At 26.7% G+C, this 26,607-nt stretch overlaps 1 protein-coding gene across 1 annotated transcript; it reads left to right on the top strand.

Annotated features, from left to right (window-relative positions):
- Positions 1 to 4,214: 4,214 nt before the first annotated feature.
- Positions 4,215 to 21,068, top strand: LOC147803316 (disco-interacting protein 2 homolog A-like). The gene is made up of 6 exons (XM_087150873.1): positions 4,215 to 4,492; positions 4,615 to 4,745; positions 6,881 to 6,957; positions 9,008 to 9,104; positions 15,202 to 15,279; positions 20,754 to 21,068. Exons 3-6 carry the CDS (start codon positions 6,910 to 6,912, stop codon positions 20,759 to 20,761), a joined length of 231 nt encoding a protein of 76 aa, XP_087006999.1. The 5' UTR covers positions 4,215 to 4,492; positions 4,615 to 4,745; positions 6,881 to 6,909; the 3' UTR covers positions 20,762 to 21,068.
- Positions 21,069 to 26,607: the final 5,539 nt, after the last annotated feature.

Raw genomic sequence — 26,607 nt, 5'->3', positions numbered from 1 at the left:
TTATTTATGTAATGCATTTCTCAAAATATTATATACACTACACGATTAATTTCTTAAGTGCTTAAAAAAAGTTCTGTACCGTTCAAGTAATTTTATTTAAAATGTAAGCATAGTATGAATAACGTTTTTATCTTATAAAATTTAGGGTTTAATCTTTTAAACCAGTAATGCTAGATGAAATTTGAGTTAGTTTAGAATCGTAAAATTTATTAGGCACTAAACAAAACTGATATTGTTAAAATTAATACAGTGAAATATTTTATTCAATTATTTTTAAATATTATCAACCATAAATCAAAATTAAAATTTAATGTAAAATGAACTTGATTTCGAAATGAATCTTTGATAACGAAATTCAGTTTCCTTGAAATACAGATCCAGTGTAAAATAAAATTGTTCAGAGTTTCATTATTCAAAATTAAGTAGGATTCTAACTGACATGAAACTTATAAATAGATTAATGCAAATAAAACATGTAAGAGAAAGAAAGACGTTCAGAAATCCATATTACTGTTCAAACACTCAATAATCCAGATATGCAAAGGTTTCGTGTACTCGAAAACTGTAAATCTCTTTTTTTTAACGTTACTCAACCTTCTGGGGAAAACAAAATGCTGCATCTTACAGAAAACAAATTATGGCAATCAACGCTTATAAAAAATTGTAACAGTGAAGTGGGAAAAAAATATAATAGTTGTCCCCAAATATCAAGTAAATTAAATGAATTGAAACTATTAAATAGAGGGGAAATAGTAAGAAGAATATACAAATACCTTACTTAATTTACATCTATATTTATTAAACGTTTTGGAACAAATTATCAGTATTTCATGTTAGCTTACATAATATACTAAAAAAAAACTGCGATAAAAAGTACAAAAGTCTACATTTATTAAAAAAATGAAATGGCAAAATAAAAAAAACGCAAGAAATAGAAAAAAATATATATCAGAATCACCACTTATAGCAAAATAATAAAGATAGAGAGGAATAAAACAAAAACAATATATATAAAGGTATAAAAACGCTACTAAGAGTGTTTCTGACAGTTATGAATGAAGCAAAGGAGAAAAAGGAAAATTGATCGTTTTGAATTCAAAAGAAAAATTTTATTTCTCCATATTATCTAGGAAAAAGTGGAGATAAGAGAATAAAATCATCAGAAATGCTCTTAAAAAATAACGCGTCGTAATTAAAACATCGATGGAAAAAAAAATTTCAAAGAAAGAATAACAGAATATTAACATTTTTAATTTATAATACAATAATTTATTTACAAATTTGAAATAAATTCATATAATTTCAAAAGTAAAAAAAATAGTTGAAGTACTGTTCCCTTTTATATATTATACGGCTTAACCGATTATTCGATTTGCACTTTGGATACCGAAAACTATCCTAACAATTTTTTTACCCCCCTTAGAAAAAAACATATATTTATGATTCTTTATATTGCATGATTTCCATTATTTAAATGCTGAAATATGAAATGTTAGATTGAAATTGTCTGTAAAAAATGCAAAAAATTGAGAATTTTATCTAGAAGTAAAAATATGTTTAAACTCTATAATATTGGTATACATATTACAAATGAGAAAAATACACTTCATATATTAAATATTTGTTTATTAAAGAAATAGATTTATAGACCAGTTAATAGAATGTCATTATATTTTCAACCACAAGGTTGATAAATCTATTAAGAGTTACCAGTATTTATATGTTCATCATTTTAGAATGAAAAGATTTGGGACGATATATAGTAGTAATAAGTTTCACTTTATTTCCTCAAAATGTGATATTTTTACATCAAACTATTCCTGTTAATTGTTTCGAAAAATTCTTTCAGCATGTTACACGAAGTTTCATTAAATGACAACAAATGTCGAGTATATCTTTTCACATACACACACACACAAAAAAACGCAAGTGTTACATGGAGAGAAAAACCACGAAAACCTTACATGATTAGCCCAACGGTAAAGGGATTTTAATCTATGACCCATTTACAGAGATAATTTTTATTTCAACTTTTTGGTTGTCTCAAGCTGGGAGTCGAACCCATATAGACCAGTCATCGAACACAGAAAAGGAAATTCTTTTTTTACAATTTTGGATTTACAACTACCAATGTTCAGCTACGCAGCCTTGTAATTTTGTGTCCCTACCGGAAGACAAGTGATCAAGTATTGCGAGAAATTTGCCTTCATGGAGGGCTTTTTTTGAAGGAACTAACCCTCTTTTGCGTTACATTAAGAGGAAAACCACGAAAGCATCCCACGGTTAACCTGATGGCAAGGGGACTCTAACCCATGATCCGTCTGCCACTGAGGATATTTTACGCCAACACTGTGGTCTATACTACCTGTAACAGTATTGTTAATGTTTTTTCACTCAATTGTTTTGTAAAAAAAATATAACTATGTAATTTGCTTTGTGATGATAATTCTAATGAACTGTTTCTATTATATTTTTCAGAGTTTTCAATGGATGAGTTGAGTACTGCAAGCTGTTGATAGCTTTCATCAAGTTGGAATTTACAGTCTTGCTTTAGTTTTGTCTAATTGCTTGCCAAAAGTAAGTAAAAATATCCTTGAAATATCAATAGAAAAATAGATTTTGCAACCCGTTTACTCTTGTAGCTTTGTTTCTTGCAATTAGAATTGTTTTGTCATATTTATCACAATATCATATTTTTTGTTTACTAGTCAAGTAAAAACTGGATGGTCTTACTTCAAAACTGTAACATCTGAAGATCTTCATATGTATAGAGATGATTTTCTATAATTTCTATACAGTTCTGACTAAGAAAATGCAAATACCCTAAGATTAAGGAAAGTGATATTTTCTAATGGCCTTGTATTTTTTGGTACATTTTTTTTTCAATTTCTAAATTACTTTTTACTTCTGATTTGCAACATTATTATGGGACTTGTCTAGATGACAATGGAAAACATCAGAATAGAAATATTGTGTTAATATACAATGTGCTATGGGTTGACCTTCTTAACTACATTTTCAATTTTATATATTTCCTCAATTTTTGTAACCAAGAAATGATATTTCATCATTATGTAATTGAGATTTGTTTTCTATGTGTGAGAAAGAAAATCTTCTCTATTCACAGGTTTGGAAATCCAAATCTTTGATATTGAACGAGGCAGTGGCAAATATTCCTTTTTTGACTAAAAGATTGGTCAATAGTTCACTTTTTTACATCACAAAATGAAAAAAAATATTACACAGTCTATCATAGTGCATAATATGTTTATTATTACATTTATGTCAAGTTTAATAGCATTTCTTCTTCTTAAAAAAATATTTTTACAAAAGATGAATTATTTACAAAAGATGAATTATTTTCACTGCAATATTTATCAGAAAACTAGAATTTATTGAATTTATGTTTATAAATTTTAACGATAGAAAAAAACAAATTTTTATTACTGTACAGATCCTAATTATGATTTTTCAGAGAAAGTGCTTAAAATATTTTTTGAGGGCTTAAAATATACTCAAAAGGTGCTTATTTTTTGTTGAAAAATCTGTCTACGCATCCTGTATTAGTTTATAGTATGCATCTACTCTTGGTTTTTTAAGGTAAACATCAAGATCCTGCATGTGAGTAGCATATTTTTATGTAACCCTCACGCATTTTATGTTATAAAAACACAATTGAACTGAGACTCGGTTTAATCTTTTGCCTTAAATGTGAATTTGCTCATGGTGGGACCAAATCTATGTGCCTGAAATACTACTTTTTTACCATGAACAATCTTTGAGGCGCCACCTGCCACTACCTATTGTTGTAGTACTTTATTTATTTTACATTTACTACCAATTTCTGATTTTTAAAAATGAATAATAACTGAAAGAGATAAGAATAAATTTGAAATGTTATATTTTTACAATGAAAGAAAAAACACTCGTTTAAGGACAAACAAACATTAAAAAAGCATCAAGATGTTTTTACTTATGCTGCTGAGCAATACTTGATTTGTTTAAAATTCATCTCAAAAATAAACGTAGGGTTGAACTTGCAGGAATATCTGTAAGATGTATTGTGTTATGTAGGATTATGGCTAAAAAACACTTTTTTAAAAATGTCTATTAAAAATCTTAGAAAATTAAAATATTTACCATAGATAAGGAGGAGTGTTTTTCTTTCGGTTTTTTTTCCTCCATTAATTGTGATTTATATGCTCTGTGTTATCAATATATTTAACATGGCTTATTGTACTTTTTTTCAACTTTTTGGAAAATATTATTGTAAATTATTGAGAATTTTTAATTTTAAATTAATTGGATTTTAAATTTTTTTTGCCCATAGGAAGATGGCAATGTTGTTGATATAAAGTCATGGCCTCTCATCTTAGATACTGATGACATTCCAAAAAAGAAATTAACTAGCATATATAGAGCCCCAACTCCTGAAATGATAACTTATTCGGATTTAAGTGTTAGCGCAACTGGAATGCTAGCTGGTATTAAAGTATAAAAATATTTTGCTGTTTTATTTGTATTCTTAAAATATTGTTTTAAATTAATTGGAATTAAATATTTATAACTTTATTCAGTCTGTGTATTTTGACTTAAAAAGATAACATATTTCAGATGTCCCATGCAGTATCAACCTCTTTCTGTACAAGTATGAAACTTGCTTGTGAATTATATCCATCAAGACATGTAGCTTTTGGCCTTGATCCTTACTGTTGTTTAGGTTTTGCCTTATGGTGTTTGAATAGGTAACTTGTTAACTTTACTCACATCAATTAAATTAGTGACGTTTTTTTTTCTCTTAAATAGTTTAAACCATTAGTGATTTTCTTATATGTGCTATATCAGCAAAAGTAGGATTTATATTGAATTTTTTAAGTAGAGACAATTAAAAAAGTTTATCTGACATGAAAATAGTGAATAAAATTCGTTCAATTAAGATAAGATTATAAAATAAAATTTTAAACTATGTTTTTAATTTAGTCAATGAATGAATGAGGTTTTCATTTTATCCTTATCTTGTTAACTTTATTTATAAAGATTTCTGCTTGAAACGTATAACAGCATGAAGTCTTATACATTTCTATTGAAGTTTCTGAGAATTAAATAACAAAATCTGCAAAAGCAATTATTTTTAAGAACCAGTTCCTGATATTTTCTTTTTGCAAAAAAAAAATTTTTTTCTGGTAAAGATTAAAAAGTATTTTTGAGAGTTTATTCTCTTACTTAATTTTCTGAATAATTACTACCTAAATTTAAGTTGTTTATATGTATTGTTATCTAATATTAGTTAGTATGTATCGTTATCTAATATTTTCAATGTAATGCTTTTGATTATCTTTTTTGAGTTTTTTTACAAGTGTGCTTGCTTAAAGCCTCTCCATAAGTTAAATAATTTTCTCTGACTTTCACACTGATAATGTTTTAGAAAGTCTATTTCTATAACTATAATACTACTCTTATATTTAATGCTTTTTTTCTACTGTGTTATTATGCAGATGATCAACATTCTGTTATTGTCATGCACTTAAATATGTGGAAGGAGGCAATTCATAATTAACATTTTAAAAGTACCATCTATTTTTGTATTTTCTGCTAAAAATTTATTGCAATTCTTAGAAATTAAAATTTTCATAACATGAGAATTGCATATAATCACTATAGATGTGATCTTCATAGTGATGGAAAATTCATTTAGAGGGAAATTGTTAACTATTTATTCTTGTGACACAAACATTTTAGTAACTTTTCATCCTTAAGGCTTGATAAATACTAAAGAAATTCCTTTACTATCCTAGAGATGGTTGCATTCTTTTTTCTTCATATACATACACAAAAGCCTTTTGGTTTTAATATTTCTGTTTACTCTCAAAACTTAAAAGATCAACAGTGATAGCAAAATAATTAAATAAATAAAATGTTCACTCATACATTGACATAAAGGAAATATTTTTTATAAAAACCAATACAATGTTTCCGCCAAATTGACTAAAATTATTTTATCAAAATTATTATAATTTGTGACTAAGATTATTTTTAAAAATTTTTGCCAGATTTACTTTTTAAATTAAATGTGTTTATAAGAAAAGAGCTTTAATTAATATCTTGAAGTTTTCAATACATTTTCATGAAGCTTTGTGCATAAGGTATCCTCTTTATTTATTGCTGACTCAAAATAATTAGGTTTCGAATATCAAAACTAAAGAGATTTTGTCTTTATTATTCAATTCTTGCTACAGTGGTGTAAAAAAACCTTTGCATTCATAGTTGTCATGACCGTGCCAAGATTTTCATTCACTTTTTTTTTGCCGGCACTATAACAAAAATGGCACTTTTTGTTTTGATACTTGACTTTTGGTGTAGGAGCTTGTTTTCCCAACCAAAGTTTTTTATGCTTAAAAGAAATGACAGCAAATTTATTAATAGCAACTGGACTGTTTTGTGCTTCTACAGAAATTGCAAGTAAGCTTTTTATAAGCAAAGTACTGATATTATGTTTTTAATACAAATGGAATTGATACGTATTTATTGATAGGACTGGACTCTAAGAAAAAGTATGCTAAAATATTTTTGGTGTGTTATGAGAGAAAAAAAATTTTACTTATGAATTAAAAAGGAATCGTTTATTGATGAATTTAACTTTCTTTTATATTTCTTCTATGAAAATTTAAATATTTTCATTGTAAGAACCCATAACCATTTTAGTGTTTATTCAGGTCACCATACCATTTTAATCCCACCATGGGAAGTTGAAATTAATCCCGCCCTTTGGTTGTCAACAATTAGTCAATACAAAGGTTGTAATTCATTCTGAATAATAATAAAAATAAGAAAAATTAAGTTATTTTTTTAATAATTTCTAATTTGTTTTTTTATTTTAAAGTTCGTGATACATTCTGTTCATATGGCATTATGGAACTTTGCACAAAAGACTTAGAATCATCTATCAGCCAATTGAAGGTAATGTAATAGCCTATTTTCACTTACAAAATTTCTTGGCCATTTGTGTGTGTGCTTACCCATTTAGAGGGTTTTCAAATACTTTCAGATCATAATGTATTCTTTATACTTTGATTCTATTTTTGATGGAATTTTTTTGCTACAATGACCATTAGGATAGAAATTAAACTTTAAAAAAGAAAAAAAATTATTTAGTATCATTTTGCCTCGTGCATTTTTTCGTTTTCTTTATAGACAAATTTTTAACTCCATGCACGCTGCCTATACTTAGAACCATTGCCTTGTATTGAAGAATATTTTAAAACATTTATTGTTCTTTACAGGCTGGTATAGTTCATAATGCTTATGTTTTAGATTTAAAATTTATATTATAGTAATGTTTGATATGTTTCTGGCGAGATTCTATACTAGAAACTTAATTACCTCCTTTCGGCAAACTGTACTTGTAGGTTGATCCAGATAAAACTGAATTTGAAAATTCCACAGTTATTTGTTTTATTCTCTTTCTTTGAAAATACATGATTTTTTAAAAACTATTTAAATACATTTTGCTCTGTTAAGCAAAACGTTTTTTTGAATAATATGTTTCACAACTTAATAAGACCAAACAAAATTTGTTTCGATGATAAAATTTTTAATTTTGTACTATATATATATATATCCTTATCTAAACAATGTGCTCTAAAGCACAAATAATGCTTCTTAAAAAGATATACCATATTTCTCGTTTTATAATTATGAAACTTCCTTTGCGTGTACACTCAAACTGAAAGAGAAACGCAGAGATGCAAGAGAAAATTATAAACAAGTTACAAGAAAGGAAGGAAAAAAAGGCAGTTGGGGTACAAGCTTGAACCGATTAATCAAATAAAAAAAATAATAAAAAGTGTGCTGTTGGTAGGGTGAAAGCTATCTGTGTTGCAAGATGTAGAAATTATTTTTTAAAAAGTGCATTACCAAATATTTGGAAAGAATGGAATTCTTGAAAGAAAATTTTGATAAATTCTGATTTTTTATTTCATGACTTTCTTTATTATAATCTATTCTTTCCAAACATTCGAAAATCAATTTTCTTTTGATTTCTACATTTTGATATTTCAAGGGCTGTTCCACTACTACACCTGCTTCTTATGTCCTTTCTTTTGCTTGATTACCCTCTTCAAATTTGAATATTTTTAGTTTATATATTTTTACAATTCAAAAACATATTAGTCTAGTAAGAAATGGAAACTAGTTCAAGACTTTTTTAATCCTATAAATTATGCTATGATTTCTTAACTTTTTCAGACATTCTCATTCACTTTTGGATTCTTTTCATTCATTAAAACTTTTTCACACATTTTTTTTATCCTTTGATAATGTTTAATAATTTAAAAATATTTGTTTTCTAAACATTTAACAAATTTTATTATATGATAAAAAGTGATATAAATTTCTGTGTTTTTATATTTCAGTGACGTTTTGTTGACTGTCTCATATTTGGGTTGACTTTTGAACTCAGCAATAAATTTTTCTATAACTTTAAAATGTTGAGCCAGTTTGTTTGTCAGTTTAATTACTTGCCAAAAGAGTTTTTTTTATTGCGTTTATTAATTTAATTGGTTTTAATTATATTTCAAAACTTATCTATTTGAGAAACTGTAAAAATCTTAATTAAATCCTTAATTTCATCTATTTATTATCCTGTAAAAAATTTATGAAGATGGAACGCTATAGAGAAATGTCTCTACTGATTAGCATTCCTATTTTTTGTGTAGTAGTCTGGAAAGCTAAACTTAACTTAAACAATTTAAGTAATTTTATTGTAAATATGTAATAAGTAACTATTTGTGAGTCCTATGACTACTTTTGGTAGGAGTAAGGAAATTTTTTTAACATAATTTAATTAATTTTCATAGAATGGGATAATATTATTATTTTTTGTGCTTGCAAATGAAACACTGAAATTTTAGTTCTAATATATTTTATACATTATAAGGCAAATAAAATTTTTATCATTTTGTATGCTACTCATTGTAATTATTATTACAGTTAGTCTTTTTCATTGCAGAGAGGGATAAACTTGAGCTGCGTTCAATCCTGTGTTGTTGTAGCTGAGAAGAGGCCTAGAGTTAGATTAACAACCTCATTCTCTAAATTATTTTCTGGTTGGTTTGAGTATTCATAATTAACATTATTTAATTATAAGAATAAGCTATTTGCAATTGAGAATTCAATATGGGCTTTTAATTTTATCTATGTTCAGTATGTGATTTAGTGATTTAGTAGTATTAATAAAATTCAGTTATGTTATTTTTATAGTTCTTCAAATATAAAATTACAATTTAGTATATTCTTTAAAATAAAATATTAATGATAAACTAGCTACCCTTAATTTCATTAGAAATTTATAAAAACTTTCGTTTTTACCTATGTATAAAATGTTAGATTATTAAAACCACAAAAATTGATATTATTATTTAAACTAGATTGGAGTTAGAAACTGTTTAGAAAAATAACTCTTTAAATATTCAATATTTCTGATTGGAAAAGAGTTTCTTCCACTTGGGATGGAAGAAATCTATTTCTTTGAGGGTGGTTTTTTTGATCACTGAGAGAAATTTATTGCCATACCTGATGTAAAATAAAGTGAACAAATTTAAGATTAAGTCAATGTCTCTAAAAAAAATTTTAAAATTAAAATGGACATTCCATGTTTTTGTAGTTTTTCATATTAGTTAAATAATGTAATTATTGAAAGAGTTTAAGCTTCCCAAATTTTATTTTTATTTACTTGTTAAACACACTACTTTTGCTACAGTAGAAAGTATCAATGGGTTTAGGTGTTTTCCATCACCAGTGTAAATAAATCGGTATTTTACTTATCCAGTATACTTATATTCATTATTGAAATTTTCAAATTACAAATTACATTTTAATATTTGTTAATATAATCTGAAGTATATTTTTTTCTTATTTATATTATGCTGCAATATGTCAATAAGAATATTGTTAAATTTAAAGCTCCATTATGTTAAATTAAGTAATAAAAAAGTTATTTTATTCTTTATTCTTCAAACTGTTTGCACTAAAACCTATATTTAGTATTTTAGTTTATATTTATGGAGTCTGTTTTTCTTCTCTCGTCTTTATCATTTTGTGATGTTTTAATATTAAATTTAAAAATATATTTTAATTATTTTAATAATTTCCATTTAAAATAAATTATTTTAAATTGAAAAAATATATTGCCTTGAATATCTCACACTCATTTATATTAAAATTATGTGGGCTCAATAAATAAAAAACTGTTTATTTTAGAATATAGTAATTGTATGTCCGGCTTTTTCTAGTGCGAAGTTACTATCTACTTATGGCTTTTTCAAAATTAATTTTTGAGAGAATTGCAATTCAAATAAATTATTATAAAAAAGTGATTATATATTATTTTTTAATATGTTTGTGTAACTGAAGTCAAAATCACAAGATTTTGTGGATGTAGGCAGTACTGCATCTATTATTTCTAATCACTGTCTTAGAAAACAAAATCTTTCTTTATTTGCATGAATATTGTGTTGCAGATCTTTTTTAAAAGTTTTTCCAACTTTAAATTCAAGCTTTCATTTATAATTCTTTTAATTTAATTTCTAATTAAATATTAAAATATGTTGTAAAAAGTATAAAATCATCTGAAATTGTAATTGGAAAACTGAAAATATATATGGCAGTTTATTTTTATTTACTGTCATGCAATCACACTTCATGAGTCCAGACATGAATCGACTAACATTCATTTCTTATATATTAGGCCATCAAGAAAATTATGAAATGCATTTTAATGGTAAATAGTAAATTAGTAAAATTAGGAATAATAATCACTTCAAGAAACAAAAAACTTTAATTGGATATAAATTTACCACTCACAAAATTTAAAGTGAAATTCAAAAGAAAACATAAAAATTCTTAGATCGTATAATGACAGCATTTTAATGGGGACTAAACCGGATTAAAACACTTTTTTTATAATTGCATATTAGGCTTATTTTTTCTTAAGGAAATAAAGGTGAAATATTTTTTATAAATCAAAATACAAATTGGGAACTTTGTGGCTATACACAAACACTTAAAAATTGATTGTTTTAGATTAGGACATGTACATACATATTAAAAGCTGAAAAAATAAAATACCTGACAACACCAGTGAAGTTTCAAAGCCTTCTTGAAAATCATCTTAAAAAAATGAACTCAAAAAAGAAACTAATTTATCTTTATGAAATGTGAAAAAATAAATAAAACATTGTAAAAGAATATCACTTATTTATTTGCTGAATAATAAATAAAAGAATCTTTTCATACGAAATAAGCAGATGTTTTCTATTTATTTACTTTTGAAATTATAAGAGGTTACCGAAATACATCCTTAATTTAAATGTTCTTTAAATTTATTATAAAATTATATTAAATTTAAAAATATCAAATACTAATTTAATAATCATTTGATTTTATTTAATTTACAATAGATAAAAATAATCTTACAATAAATAATTGTGCTATAATTAAATTTTTATACATATAATTCTATTTTTTAAGTAAATATATTTGAAACAAACAAAAAATAGAAATAAAAGTTAACTTCAGAATCTTTGAATACAGAAAGAAATACGTAAATGGCCAAAAATAATTTTCCAAACATATAATGCATCATTTATACTATTGATTTCTATATAACATTTAAAATTAAATTTATAATTTTTTGCCAATTTTCTAAAATTTTGTAATACAAAAATAAAATAATGAAGTTGTAAAAACTATGTCAGCTGAAAGTAAATTTTGTATATAAAGAGTAGATTTGTGATAAAATGTATTCACTAATTAAAAGCTGGATAATTTTGTTTAGTTTCTAATAAAATGCTAAAAACTAATTAAAACTTGTAAGTTCTATAACTGAAGCAATGAGCAGGTTTAGCAAAAATAAGAGTCAGTATTTTGTTTAAAATTAGAACTTATAAATGAATATTGATCTATAATTTAGCTGAATATTTGGCATGAGGCCATTAATATTTACATTCATTGCACATTTACCCGTACTTTTCTTAGTTATTATAAGTTGAGTTTTAAAAATATAAGGCATTAATTTTATTTAAGAATGATTTTTAAAGATAATGATTTCTTGAAATAATAATAAAAAATGCATGCATATACTTTCTAAAAAAGTGGTTTCCTTAATCTTAGGATTAATAAAATAATTTTCAATTCTAATTTTCTTTAATAAACTGTCTTATTTAAGAAAATTATTAAATCAAATGATACTTCTAATTAAAAACACAACAGGCAATGTTATTTTGAGATATTTACATAATAACAAATGTTTTGATTTGAATAAATGAGTTTTAAGATTTTAAATTAATTTTCCTTAAAAAAAAAGGATGTTTTCTAACATTAATTATTTGATATCACATTATTTTAACCATGTCTGAGCAAACCTCTACCCAGATTTTAACAAATTAATTTTCAATCATAACTAGTGCAAAAAGGTACCGATACAAAAATACCCTTAATTATTCACCAGGGGTCTATCCAGAATATATTTACAACAGTTAAGCGGTACCTTCACAAATTCAACTTTAGGAACAACTGTAGTTTCACAAAATGTTTGTAATAAAGCAAGTTCTTACGAAAACCCCTTTATCGTTGCAATAAAAGAGGAGCTTTTTGGCCAGATGTCTTTTACGAAAAGGTAGCACATGTTTGGTCAGATACTGCAATATGGTAAACCTAACCGGTCGCTCACACCATATAAAAGTGAGTTGTTGTTTTTTTAGCCGAGTTTTTTAAAATGAAACAACGAATGTCGCCCTTTGTAAACTTTACAGAAATTCAAAATTCGAACATTATTCTAAACATTCGAACATTACCTTAAACATTATTGTAAGTTTATTCTAACAGACCTTTATTTTTTATGAAACTTTTTTCTATATGACTTAGTCGAAAATAATCTCATATTGAAAACAACTCTTAGTGCTAGTACTGTTAAATGCAGGTTTTTACTAAATTCAAGATGAAATTTAACTATAGACAATGATTTTTATGGAATTTTAAAATTGGATGTAATTTTAAGTTTACGATTTTACAATAGCAAAATTATCTTTTTTATATGGGGAAAAATATACAGAAATTTACTTGTCATAAATGATTTTTATTTGAAGTGACAATTTTTGAAAATATTTTCGTACAATATTTTTGTGTTAATTAATGAAAAGTTATATTAAAAAATCATGTCTAAATTTTCACAAAATAGGTACCTCTCAAAAAAAAAAAAAAAAAACCCAGACAGACCCTTGTTTACTCAAATATGAGAAGGTCGAAAAACAAAAAGAATAATGATGAAACTGTAACACAAGCATAAGAAAGAAAAATTAATAAAAGTATTATATAAATATGTACAATAAAACAATAATAATTTCTTACCAATATAATGACACTCCTGAAACTTTGTCTTATTTGCAATTAGTTTAGTATTACACGGAAGTAGTTACGTTGCCACAAGAATCAACTTAAAGCTTGATAGTGAAAGCGAATGAAGCTTGTTAGATCAACACCTTCCATGGACAAGGGAAGAGGTATTGAGTCGAAGGTAATAATAGTAAAAAAAAGTTGAAAAAGTCGAGTTCAACGCGAAACGTTTAGTGTGATATTGAGTCATTTTCAAACAATGCAAGTTTTAAAAGTTGAAGAAAATGCAACAAAAAATCTCATGTTACTCCAAAAAAGTTTAAATTCATTTCTTCATGACTTGATTTAAACAAAACAATTGAAATAAAAAATTCAATTATCTCAGATTTGTTAAATATTATGAGTTTAGGGGCCATATAATAATTTACTTCTGAGAAAAATGTTTTGTCTCAAAACTCGTATTTACAAATCAAAATTATTTAAAATCTTTTAATCATTTCATTAGAGACAGGCTAAAACCACGTAACAAATTTTAATGAAAATTTATAAGGGGTCATTTACTAATTTACATTTGAAACACCAATTTATTAAAATTTTCTTAATTTGCTTAATTCTTTACATATTTCTATAAATTCGATATAAGCAATAACATAATCTAGTTAATGTTTTGTAGAATATGCTATTATGAATGACTTTTATTTAAATCTAAAAAATACATTTGAGAACCTTTTTAAATAATAAGTCAAGTAAAAAAACTAATTCAAAATTATAATTAATTAAATAAAGTATTTAATTATTAATTTAGAAAATATAATGAGTCACTCAATATTAAATATATTTAAAAGTGCATATAAATTGTTTTTATGGGGCAAATGTAATCAAGAAAATAGTTCTTTGTTAGAAACTAGCTATTTTATCATGATCACATGAAGTTCTTGAAAATTATTTTGCATTTTGTTAATGTGTACATGACGAACTTCCATCAATAGGAAGGGAAAAATTTTATTAGTACGCATATCCCAATTATGATATTTTTTTAAGTTCTTACAAATATTTTTTGAGTGTTTAAAAGGTGCTTATTTTTTGCTGAATTTGGCTTCTCACTGTGGTTTTATTAGTTCATGAAAATCGATGATTAGATCAAAAGTTACTAAGGGTGGAGTCTTTTTAATTTTGAACACTGTAAATGTCATGTACACTTAATTTTATATAAAAAAATTAATTAAGAAAAATAAACACTTTTTATGAAAGTTTTCTTCAAAATTATGAGGTCATTAATGTTAATTTCACTTTTTGCGTATTTCGTCATATCTCGAAAATATTTTAAATCCAACAAAAATTTCACCCCCGTTAAAAAAAAAGAAGGTTAGATTCAAAACCCATTTTAGCTGACCACAAACGTAGGCGCAATGAAGGAAATCGTTAGACCACACGACAAAAAGTTCTATCTAAAACAAGTTTTAACCGAGAAATAAAGAAGTTTGAAATTAACCTCCTTATAATTTTTCTCTTCAAGTAAAATTTCTTGAAAAAAAAAGCAATGCTAAAGTTTAATGATTTTTAATTCATTTTTATTGTTCAGTGTATATTTTAAAGAAATAATCAAGTAAGTCTTACAAAAACTCAGTTAAAACTTATGACACCTCTTCTATGTTACTTAGATGTTTCTCTTTGTTCCGATAGTCTTTTGCACCATGCACATATTTGTTATTTTAATTAAAAGTATTGTGAATATATTAATTTTTTTTTTAATTTTGGGATTTGAAATGCTTATTAAAACTTTGCTTATTGTTTTCTTTGCATATTTCGCAGGACAATTTGTGGCCCTTAGTTTTTTGACAGAGAAGTTAGGGTGTAAATTGGGGTATGATGTGGAGCAACATAGTTCTGGTAAGAAATTTGTTCTCTTGTTTCATAAATTAAGATGTCCGCGCTTATGGAACAAAAATGGCCATAGCAATACTGATGTAGAAATGCTAATTAGAATTAATTTTTTTAAAACATTTTGATGCCACTTGTAAACTTTTGCAACAAGTTTCTTTTGCTAGCCTTTTTTTTTCTTCTCAAAACTGCAAATTGCAACACACAAACATTTTCTTTGCAACAACTGCTCCAATAAACTTTAATTTTGTTGAACACATTTTTCTGGAGTGATATCTATATATATATATATATATATATATATATATATATATATATATATATATATATATATATATATATATTCTCTTACACGGCGACAAAAAAAAGCCTCATTACAACTCCCCGAATGGCAACGGTAGAAAATCGACCAATGATTGCCGCTAAAAATGTCACATGCCAAATCTAGCTGAGTTGGCTCAACGTATAGCGCTTTTGAAAACGGAAACTGAAATGACCTTAAGCTAGGCAGAAGTGAGTAGCCTTTATCGATAGATCTCTATTTTAGCATTTTGTCGAAAGTGCTTTTTTCACGAATTTATATATTACGAATTTATTTGACAATTTTTGATTAATATCAAATCAGTCAAATCAGATTAATATCAGTCTTGCTGTTGCGCCTTAAGCACATTTCTAATAGGTTTAACGAATTACATGTCATTTATTTGAATTCACATTTATTTTAATGACTTGGTATTCACTAAAAAGATGCAATTTTTTTGTTAAAAAAAGTGTTTATATGGATTTGAATGATTGTTTTGAATTCTTAGAATTTTGTGTAGTTGCAATGTACCTAAGTTTGTAGAGAGGGAAGCGAGCTTAGTTTGCGAAGCAAACCCTATAAGATTGCGTAGCAATTTTCGGGGGTTGGCGAGCGTTAGCGAGCAGGAGGCGCAGCCCACTAGTAACCTATAAAAATTTGCTAAAGATAATTAATATTGTGAAAAACGCCCTCATTAAATTAATGAACAACGTATACTAATTACTAAACAGCGAACGTTTATCTAGGAGTGGTCTTAAGTGTAAAACTCTTAGTATGTGCCTCTTCAATTTAATCTTTGAAATCAGCTAAAATAAAATTTGCAGTAAAAAAATTAACACCGTCATTACATGCTGAATTTCATAACCATAAATTGTTAAAAAGCAAAATATGATATTTTTACTTATTTTGATATAAATTAATACAAAATTTTATGAAAAATGTGTTTAATAAAAATTCTGCGTCATAGCCAAATATTAAAGAAAGTAGTAATATGAAACAGGAAACTAAAAAATAATTTTTTATATTTAAGCAATTCAGATTTCAATTTGTTACTAAATTACTAGTTGAATTGTGATGGAAATTAAAATATAAAATAAGTGTATAAATCATTTCTAATAAACAAGAAAATGTGATAGGCAGATTCTTACTTTTTAAAACAGATTTTTTTTTAAATCTTTGCAATAATTTTGCGTGTACAAATAATAACGTTGTAAGATCTTACACTGCTGGCTTATTTTAATTTTCATCAATTCCTCGATGCATAGTTTTGAATCTGAAGTTGCAAGTGGTTAAAAGAATTTTAAGATCTTCATCAATGAATCATGAATGAAAACGAAATGCATGTGTCTAAAAGTAAAACAAAAAGGAAAATTGATGAATGAAAATATATATTTTATTCACAGAAAAACTACACACTTTAAGAATAAAATTTGCCATGTTGTTGATTACTCTATCATCAATAGCATCGCAAACGTAGGTGAAAGCTAAAAGACATTTCCTGTACTGCAAGAACACAATGAATATTATTAATCTTGAGTGGAAATATTATTCTTGGCTGAAGATAAGGCAATATTACCCCCAAAAAATCCGAAGGGTATTTTTATCATTCCGATATGACAGCCGTTGAACAGCAGACCCAATTTTTAAGCTTACGACTACTAACTACGTAGCCTCGTCATTTTAAACCCAATCCAGAAGACAAGGGAACTCTTGGATCAAGTATTGGGAGAAATTGCCTTCGGGGAAGACTTTTTGAAGGAACTAACCAGCATTTGCGTTACATGGTGTGGAAAACCTCTCAAGGTTAGCTTGACAGCAAGGGGACTCCACCTCATGATCTGTTTACCACTGAGGATGTTTTACGTCAGCACTGTTGTCGGTGCAAAGCCGGGTGCGGAAATCGTATCGAACCAGCCATCTCTGGGATTCGAACCCGGTCACCATATTAGAAGGCGGACGCTCTATCCCTTGAGACATCACGATTCTATCATTCAAATAAGAAATTAATTTAATTTAAATTTCCACTTGAGTAAGTTTAAAATTTGCAAGCGAAAGAACTGCCTCAAAAAAATATTAATATCCCAGGCTCTAATTGTATTTTTCTTTCACTTAATCTCTTCATATTAATAGATTTAGCAAAGCGTTTCCTCAGCAGACGTGAGATTTCTAGGTGGTATATATAGTCACGTTTCTTATAGCCTGTAAGTAATCTCCATAAAAATTTTCAGTCTGGCTCTTATTTTTTCCATTAAGAATCTGGCTGAAAATAATTATTAAAAAAAAAAGTCAAACGTTCAGCAAAATCATCATACAAAGCTTCACATCTATCGGATCAAGATGCAAGTGCATCATGTGACATTAGATACACTAAATTACCACCGATAAAAAACCGAATAAAAAAATAACTTAATATTTAAAAAAATCACTTGTAAAAATTGATAGACAGTTGTACAATCTTTTAATGTCACTTAACTTAAAATATTGGCCTCCAATAAATTAAAAGCTAAAACAAATGCAACCAAAAGAATAGCTTTTGCTGCAGAAACAATGAATTCGCATCAATCAAGGAAAATTCTATTTCATTCAAATTTAGCAACTCATACGGAGCACTTAAAAAAGAGAGATTACCCTGAATAACTTTTGTTTTAATGATCGGATTTCTGAAAACTAATAAATTTCAATCGTAACAGCTGAAAGGGGTGAATTTTATATTTTATTTAACCGTCGTTGAACAGGCGACCCTAATTTTGGGTGTACGAATACCAATGTTCAACTCCGTAGCCTTTTAATTTTTAATCCAATCCAGAAGACAAGGTAACTCCTGGATCAAGTATTAAGAGAAATTTGCCTTCATGCAGGCCTTTTTGATGGAACTAACCTGCATTTGGCTTACATGGAGAGGAAAACCTCCTATGGTTAGACTGACGGCAAGAAGATTCTACCTTATGATCACTGAGGATATTTTACGTCAGCAATGCGGTCGGTGCAAAGCGGGATGCGAAAAGGGTTAATGCAAGAGCTAACTAAAAAAGTAATACATAAAAGACAATAACGTATGAAAGTAAGTGTAGTGCGATATAGTAATGCATTTGAAAATCATACTCTAATGGTAACACAGAGGAAGAATAAAAGTAGTTCTTAAGAAAAGTAAACGGGAAAAATATAAAGCTAAAAAGTAAATGTTAACTAAGTACCTCTAAATGAAAAGTAACGCGTAAAATAAAAGCAAATAAAATAATTAATAAAAATAAAAGCTCAAATAAAATTCATAAGATAAGTAAAATTAACGCAAAAAAAATATAAACCCAAAACGAAAAAACAATGAGAGAAAACGCCTACTCGTAAAAGTAACTGACAAAAAAATAAATGTAACGCATAATAAATAAATACAAAAAAGTAGTGTATTAGAGAATTAAACGCTAAATAAAAAGGCGTCACAAAAATGTTTAAAAGTAACACATAAGAAAAGTATTGCGACAAATTGAAACTTTAAAGCGTAAATGTTATGCACTAATAAAAGTAATGAGTAAAATTAAAATTCACGCAAAAGGAATTACACGTAATATACACAATTATGTTACACATAAAGAAGAGTAATAAGCGTGTGAAAGAGATTCTATGCTATTCTATACGTAAAAGTAAACGCGTAACAATAATGCGTGAAAGTACACGTTAGAAAAGTAAAAGTAACGCGTTAAAAAGTAATGTTTGAAAACGTGAAAATGCAACGCATACAAAAAATCTATCGAGTTAAATTTAGTGAATACGGTCTCGAGAGGTATGGCTTCTAATAATAATGCAATTCTAAAAATAATGTATAAAAAAATTATTCTAAAAATAATGCCAAAAAAAAAACTAAACGTGAAAAAGTAACATTTAGTAAGAACAGAAGCGTAAATATAACTCTAAAGAAAAAAAGCCCGTAAAATCTACAGTAAAGTGCAGCGCAAATTAAAGCAAAGCGTAAAAGTAATGCATAAGAAAAGAATACAAAAGTAATACAGAAAGAAAAAAAAAGCGTAAATATAATAACGCGTAAATTTAATAAACGTATAAATGTATTGCATAAAAGTGACACATAAGAAAAGCAATGAGTTAAAAACATGTATAAGAAAAAGGCTTTAAGTAAAGTATAAGAGCACCATCCAAAATACAATAAAATGCAAGATTTAAACAAAACTTTTTGCGCAAAAAAAATAAATGCGTGAAAAAAGGCGAAAAAATAACGCACAAGAAAAATAAAATGTAAATTAAGTAAAAAACAAATAAAACGAATAAAAATTATGCATAAAAAAGCAAATAGGAAAAAATTACGTCTAAGAAGAGAAGCATAAATATAGTGCATAAATTTTTAAAAAAAAACGTAAAATGTACAGTAAAAGGTAGCGTAAATAAATAAACGTAAAACGTTAAAGAAATGCATAAGAAAAAAAAGCGTAAATTTAAAGGTAATTTATAAGAAAAGTAAATTTGGAAATGCAACTAATTTTTTAAATAGTATAAAGTCATAGCGCGTAAAAGTAAGAGACACGTGAGGAAAGTAAAAGCGTAAATATAAAGAAGAGCAACGCTTAAAAAAGTAAAGAAATCGTAAGAAAGGCAAGGTGTGAACGCATAATGAAAAGAAACTTATGAAATAAAATGCATAAAAATCAAGGCTTAAAATTGACGTATAAGAGAAGAAAATGTAGCGCATAAAAATGCAACTCGTGAAAGTAACACATTAAATAAAGTATAAAATAATAAACGTGCGATTTAAAGCATAACGAAAAGACGTTAAAGTTACGCATAGGAAATTAAACACCTAAAAAGAGAGCAAAAAAGAAAGTAACGCATAAAGAAAAGTAAAAAGAGCGTGAAAATAAAAGCAAGACTATGTTATGCGTAAAAGTAAATGCGTAACAATAATCCGTAAAAAAACATAGCAGAAAAGAAAAAGTAAGGCTTAACGAAAAGCAAAAAGTGTATAGAATAGAAAAGAAAAATATGTATAAAAGTAACGCGAAAATGCAACGCATTAAAAATATATACCGAATTAGATTTAGTGAATACAGTCTCGAGAGGTATGGCTTCACTTTCCAGAAGTTTTTTTTATCTCCCTATTCTATGAATAATAAAGATAAGGGATTTTGCAATCATTATGAATTGAAAGATGGTAAAATAGTGTACTTTTTTATTACAGGCTCCTAAATGAAATAGACTTATTTATGCAAGAACAATTTGAAATCTTCTAGAAATTGAAAGGATCTCCTCATGTTATGATGTTGAACAATTCATATCGCTGGGCAGCTTTGAGTGAGTAAGTTTCGTTCAGGGAAGACTAATTGTGAGTAATCGTGATCATCATCCGTGTATATAAAAGAACCTAAACTTTTGAAGGCAGCCAAGTTCTCTTCTGAAAATGTATATTTATATTTTTAAATTTTACATCCGGTTTTTGTTAATGTTATTAAAATGTACATCGTGTGTGTTTCTTCCTTTACCATCAAAACATGAAATAACGTGTCGAGAAAAGAAGAAAATCCCGAATATGGTACTCTTAAAATTAATATTCTCTTGAACAATCGCGGATTATCAGAATTTATAACAGCAGCCTAATTTTATAGAAGCATAGTTAATATGTCATTAATAATCACTTTTTAAACAAAGATTTACATAATTTTTGTATGAAAGAACTCAATCGTAATGTACTTACTCATTTTGTCCATCAATAACTAGAAATCGTGCTAATTTAGATAAGATAAACTAGCATAAGCTATAAAAAACTGTATAATAATTATTAGAAAATTATAGTTCCGGTAAACAAATTAAATAGTAAACGCGAAATAACAAAACCTAAGAAAAAAAAATCTGATGTATAAGTATTCTCTTAAAAGCACCACGTTAAGATAAGGAGAAAGTAAAACACATAAAAATTAGTAAGGGATAATTAAAAGAAACTAATAAAAGAAGAAAGCAAACCGTTAAAGTAACGCACAATAAAAGTGAACACTTAAAAGCCATAAATTAATTAAAAAATTAAAGCGTAAAATATAATACATGTAACGAGTAAAAGCTACATATAAAGAATAAATGTATGCATCGGAGAAAATAATCGCGTTGCATTAATAAAAACGAAAATAATGCATTAATAAAAATTAATTATCAAGTAAAAAGGGTTTATTAAGCACATTGTTAATTAGCGCCCCATTATATTTTTTTGCGTTAAAGAGAATAATTCATACGTTATATATACTGTGTTACATTTTCGCATGTGCTTATTTATGCGAACGATTAATACCTTCTAATCGTGATGAGGCCATTTTTAAAAACATAAGGATTTTAATTGTGGAAAAAAATCACGATATAAGTACATTAAAACTGAATATTAAATAAATTAATCAAAAGCATTTAAAATTTTGACTTAAGTAAAATATAAAATACAATAAAGCGTGAAAGATAGATATAAGTTCTTGATGCGTAAGAAAAATAAGAGCGTTATGAAAGGCGAACAAAATAAAATATAACGTAGATGGTGTGTCGATTAAGTAAAAAACAAATTTTTAACAGGTAAAAATAATGCGTAAAAAGGTAAACGTTAAAAAGTACCGCTTAAGAAGATCAGAAGTGTAAATATAGCGCATAAATTAAAAAAAACGTAAAATGTACAGTAAAGGATAGCGAAATAAATAAAAGCAATGCTTAAATTTGGTGATAAGAAAAGGAAACAAACGTAATGCATTAAGAAAAAAAAGCGTGAAAAATAATAACGTTTAAATTTAACAATAGAATAAATGTAACGCATAAAAATAAAATATCACAAATACGTAAAAAAGTCATGTGTAAGAAAGAAAACGTCTTTAGTAAAGTATAATAGCAACGCGCAAAATACAATGCAGTATGAAAGTTAAACATAACTTTTTATGCGAAAGAAAAATAAACGCGTGAATAAAGACAAATAAAATAAGATATTTAGTAAATGGTGAGTAAATTAGGTTAAAAGACAAATTTAAAGGGAAAAACTGATGCATAGTTTAGTTAGTTAATAATTAAACGTTTAAAAGTAACACTTAATAAGATCATAAGCGTTAGCTCATAAAGAAAAAAAAACCATAAAATGTACAGTAAAGGATCTTATGAATAAATAAAAACAACGGTTAAAATTAATGCATATGAAGAAGAAAATTTAAAGTATACTTACGCATAAATTTAATAATTAAACAAACGTAAAAATGAGTAGATGTAGCGCAGAAAAGTAACAGATGAGAATGGTAAAAGCATTGCGTACAAAAGTAGTCATGTATAAGCAAATAAACGCTTTAATTAAAGTATAAAAGCAACATGCAAAATACAATAATCTGTAAAAGTAGTGTAAACGCTAAAAAGAGTGCTTCAGAAATGTTATAAGTAACACATAAGAAAAGTAATGCTGCAAATTAAAACTTTAAAGCGAAAATTCAATGCACAAATAAAAGCAACAAGTAAAATTAAAATGCACGTAATATACATAATTATGTAACGCATATAGGAGAGTAAAAAGTGCGTGAAAATAAAAGCAAAACTATGTTATGCGTAAAAGTAAACATAAAGAAAAGTAAAAATTGTATAGAATAAAAAAAAAAATACGAATAAAATAAAAGCGTTAAAAAGTAATGTTTAAAAACGTGAAAATGAAACGCATAAAAAAATATATATCGAATTAAATTAAGTGAATACGGTCTGGTTTCAGTTTCCAGAAATTGCCTTTTCCTCCCTACTCTATGAATAATAAAGATAAGGGATTTTGCAAATAACAGCATCTTAATTTTATATGACGATAAAGTTTGATTTTCTAATCATTTACTTACATCAAAGTAGTCATTATAAATATGTAAAATTTCGTTTCATTTTGATGACTCCTTCTTGGTACGCTAATTTTTTTGTCCATGAGTGTATATCTCAAAGAAAAAAAGCCCGTAAAACTGATGCATAAGAAAACGGAAACAAAAGCGTACATTATAATAAAGCATGAATTTAAAAGTCGAATAAAATAAATGTAGAGCATAAAATAAAACGTAACACATAAGTAAAAGCAATGCGTAAAAATGCATGAGTCATATATAAGAAAAAAAAGACGCGTGCAAAGTATAAAAGTTAAACATAACTTTTCTATGCACAAGAAAAATAACGCATAAGAAAATTAAAATAATAAGTAGGTAGTTTGCAATTAAGTAAAAAACGAGAATAACAATAAAAAATAATGCATGAAAAAGTAACGCTTATGAAGAGGAGAAGCGTAAATAAAAGGCGTAAAGAAAAAGAAAACCGTAAAATATACAGTAATGGAATGCGTTAAAGTAATGCAGAAAGAATAAAAAGCGTAAATATAATAACGCATAAATTTAATAACAGAATAGTAAATGTATTGGATAAAAGTAACACAAAAGTAATGAGCATAAGCAATGAGTAAAAAACGTGTAAGAAAAAAAGCACCGTGCAAAATACTATAAAATGTTAGATTTCAACGTAACTTTTTTTTGAGCAAGAAAGATAAATGCGTGAAGAAAGGTGAAAAGATAACGCATAGTATGTAAAAGTAAAAAAAACAAATTTAACGAATATAAATAATGCATGAAAAAGTTATGTCTAAGAAGAGTGTAAAATGTACAGCAATGGGTAGCGTCAAAGTAATGCATAAGAAAAGAAAACAAAAGTGATGCAAAAAGAAGAAAAAAGCGTAAAATATATTAACGCGCAAATTTAAGAGTAACTTATAAGAAAAGTAAATGTAACTGATTTAAAAAAAATAAGTAGCATTAAAACATAACGCGTAAATATAAAGAGCAACGATTAAAAGCTGGGCTTAAAACAGTAATCGTTAGAAAGGCAAAGTGTGAACGCATGATGAAAAGAAGCGCATAAAATAAAGTGATCGGGTAAAATAAGGCATAAAAATTGGCGCTTGAAAGTAACACATTAAATAAAGTATAAAATAATAAATATGCAATTTAAAGCATAACGGGAAGTAAGACGTAAAAGTTACGCATAGGAAATTAAACACCTATAAAGGGCGCAGAAAAAAAAGTAAAAGTAACGCCTAGAAAACTCTAAAGAATAGTAAAACTGCATAATAAAATTAAACGTTTAAAAGTAAACGTATAAGAGAAGTTCCGCTTAAGGAAAAAAAAGCGTACAAATGTAATAACGCAGCATAAATGAGGTAAACTAACATAGGTAACGCATAAAGGAAAGTAACGAGTAAAATATAATGCATATAACAAGTAAATAGCACATAAGTAAAAGCTACATATAAAGAAGTAACCTTGTAAAAGCAATGTAATGTATGAAGCAATATAAACGCAAGTAAAAAAAATTAAAATTATAAATAAATGTAACATGCAAAACTTAACGCATTACAAACGCGAAAGAAATTGCAATATAAAAGTAAACACGTAATAATGCACGAAGAATAAAACTTAGTACAAATAGAAAACGGTTAAAGATTAAAATTATGTAGTTAAAACATAAAATAGTAACGCGTAAAACTAAAGCACATAAAAATTAAAAGCGCAAAATTAACGCATTAAGAAAAGTGAACGAGTAAATTTTGTGAAAAAAATGCAACGTATACAAAATGCAGAGGATGAGTATGTCGTCGCTTAACAGCCGATCCAATTTTGAGTTTACGATTTCCAATAAATAGTGAGCTAAAAGACAAAAAAAGATATCACCCAGATTAACTTTTGTTCTAATGATCAGATTTTCAAGTACTAAGTATCAATCTTAATGGTTCCTGAGGGTGACCTTAAATATGTTAACTATTAATTAAGTTATGAAATCGGACACAAAAACGTACTTTCTCTGAGTACACATATACATTTTTTTACATATTTCGATTCTTAATTTTCAAAATAGAAGTCGCAATCTGGGAAATATGGTCCCTATAGTTTGGACAGGAAAACGATCCAAAGTTCGGATCCCTTAATGGTAAATTAACTGTTTGTGTTTTAAGTCATATTTTTAAAACTAATTAAGCAATTAAAAAGAATTGTACTCACTCATAAAATCCTTTTACTCAAAGTTAATTTCATGCAAAAAATAATTATTAATTACTTTTTATTATATAATTTAATTGTGGAATATGAGTTGAAAATTTTGAATTATGAGGTATAAATTATCATACCATATTAATCTACGTATTTTTCTATTGCAAAATCTAAAGTTTCAAGAGTTTTATTTAGCAGAAGCCGAGAAAGATTAAAATTAATTATTTTTAGAAAAAAAAATAATTTGGGGACAATAAAGAAATATTTAAATTGGGTGATTAATATTTAAATGTGGTTAACTTACGAGAAACTTGATTTACGCGAGCTTAGCGTGAACTTTCATCCATATTTTTTGCTCTAATAACTAAACCTTGCTAATCCTTTTGTTCTTTTTATTATAAAATGCGATGTTTCTTTTGTAGTCGTCTAAAACTTTATTTGTAATTTAATAAAAAGATATGAATAAAAAAATTCATTAAATAAGAAACATTTAATTCAACGAATGTCGAGTTTTATAAAAAGCATGGTTCTGATAGAATGTGATTATACATCAGCTTTGTTTAACTTTATTTTTAGTTCGTTTTCAATAATTGATATAATTTCAATAATATACATACAATTGTAATATAAGCAATTGTCAATGTAGGCAATTGTTAGTAGAATGGCAAAATTTCTGGCACTTGAAGCAACGGAGAGGATTAGGAATGTAAGCTTGAACTTCACAATTACGGTAGCCTGCTGAAAGTCAGTATCAAGTGTTGTGTGTTTATAATATTACTGCCTTTTTAAATTGTGATATGTCGTGCATCTATTACGTTGGAGAGACCTTCGATAATTTAAGATATTTCTAGATATTGTAAAGCTTTATAAATAATGACTCCTTTGGATATGTTTAATGTATCATACGGAGTTACGGTTATAGTGACGTTGTCAAATTTATGTGTTTTTAGTAAGGAAGTAGTTTCAATTAACAGATCACCAGAGGGTAACTTTCGAACATTCTATGGGTTTCTTATTGTTGATTCTAGAGAT

Source organism: Parasteatoda tepidariorum, chromosome 9, assembly GCF_982258835.1.
Source record: "Parasteatoda tepidariorum strain Cologne lab strain chromosome 9, Ptep-v5.0, whole genome shotgun sequence".
Taxonomy (NCBI): Eukaryota; Metazoa; Arthropoda; class Arachnida; order Araneae; family Theridiidae; genus Parasteatoda; species Parasteatoda tepidariorum.
This window is presented reverse-complemented; position numbering and strand designations above follow the sequence as displayed.

Bases quoted from the DNA above. Each gene is read 5' to 3' on its own strand.
- LOC147803316 (XM_087150873.1), top strand. From the start codon at position 6,910: ATGGAACTTTGCACAAAAGACTTAGAATCATCTATCAGCCAATTGAAG. The intron at 6,958-9,007 runs GTAATGTAATAG...TTTTCATTGCAG, and splicing joins CATCTATCAGCCAATTGAAG to AGAGGGATAAACTTGAGCTG. The intron at 9,105-15,201 runs GTTGGTTTGAGT...CATATTTCGCAG, and splicing joins ATTCTCTAAATTATTTTCTG to GACAATTTGTGGCCCTTAGT.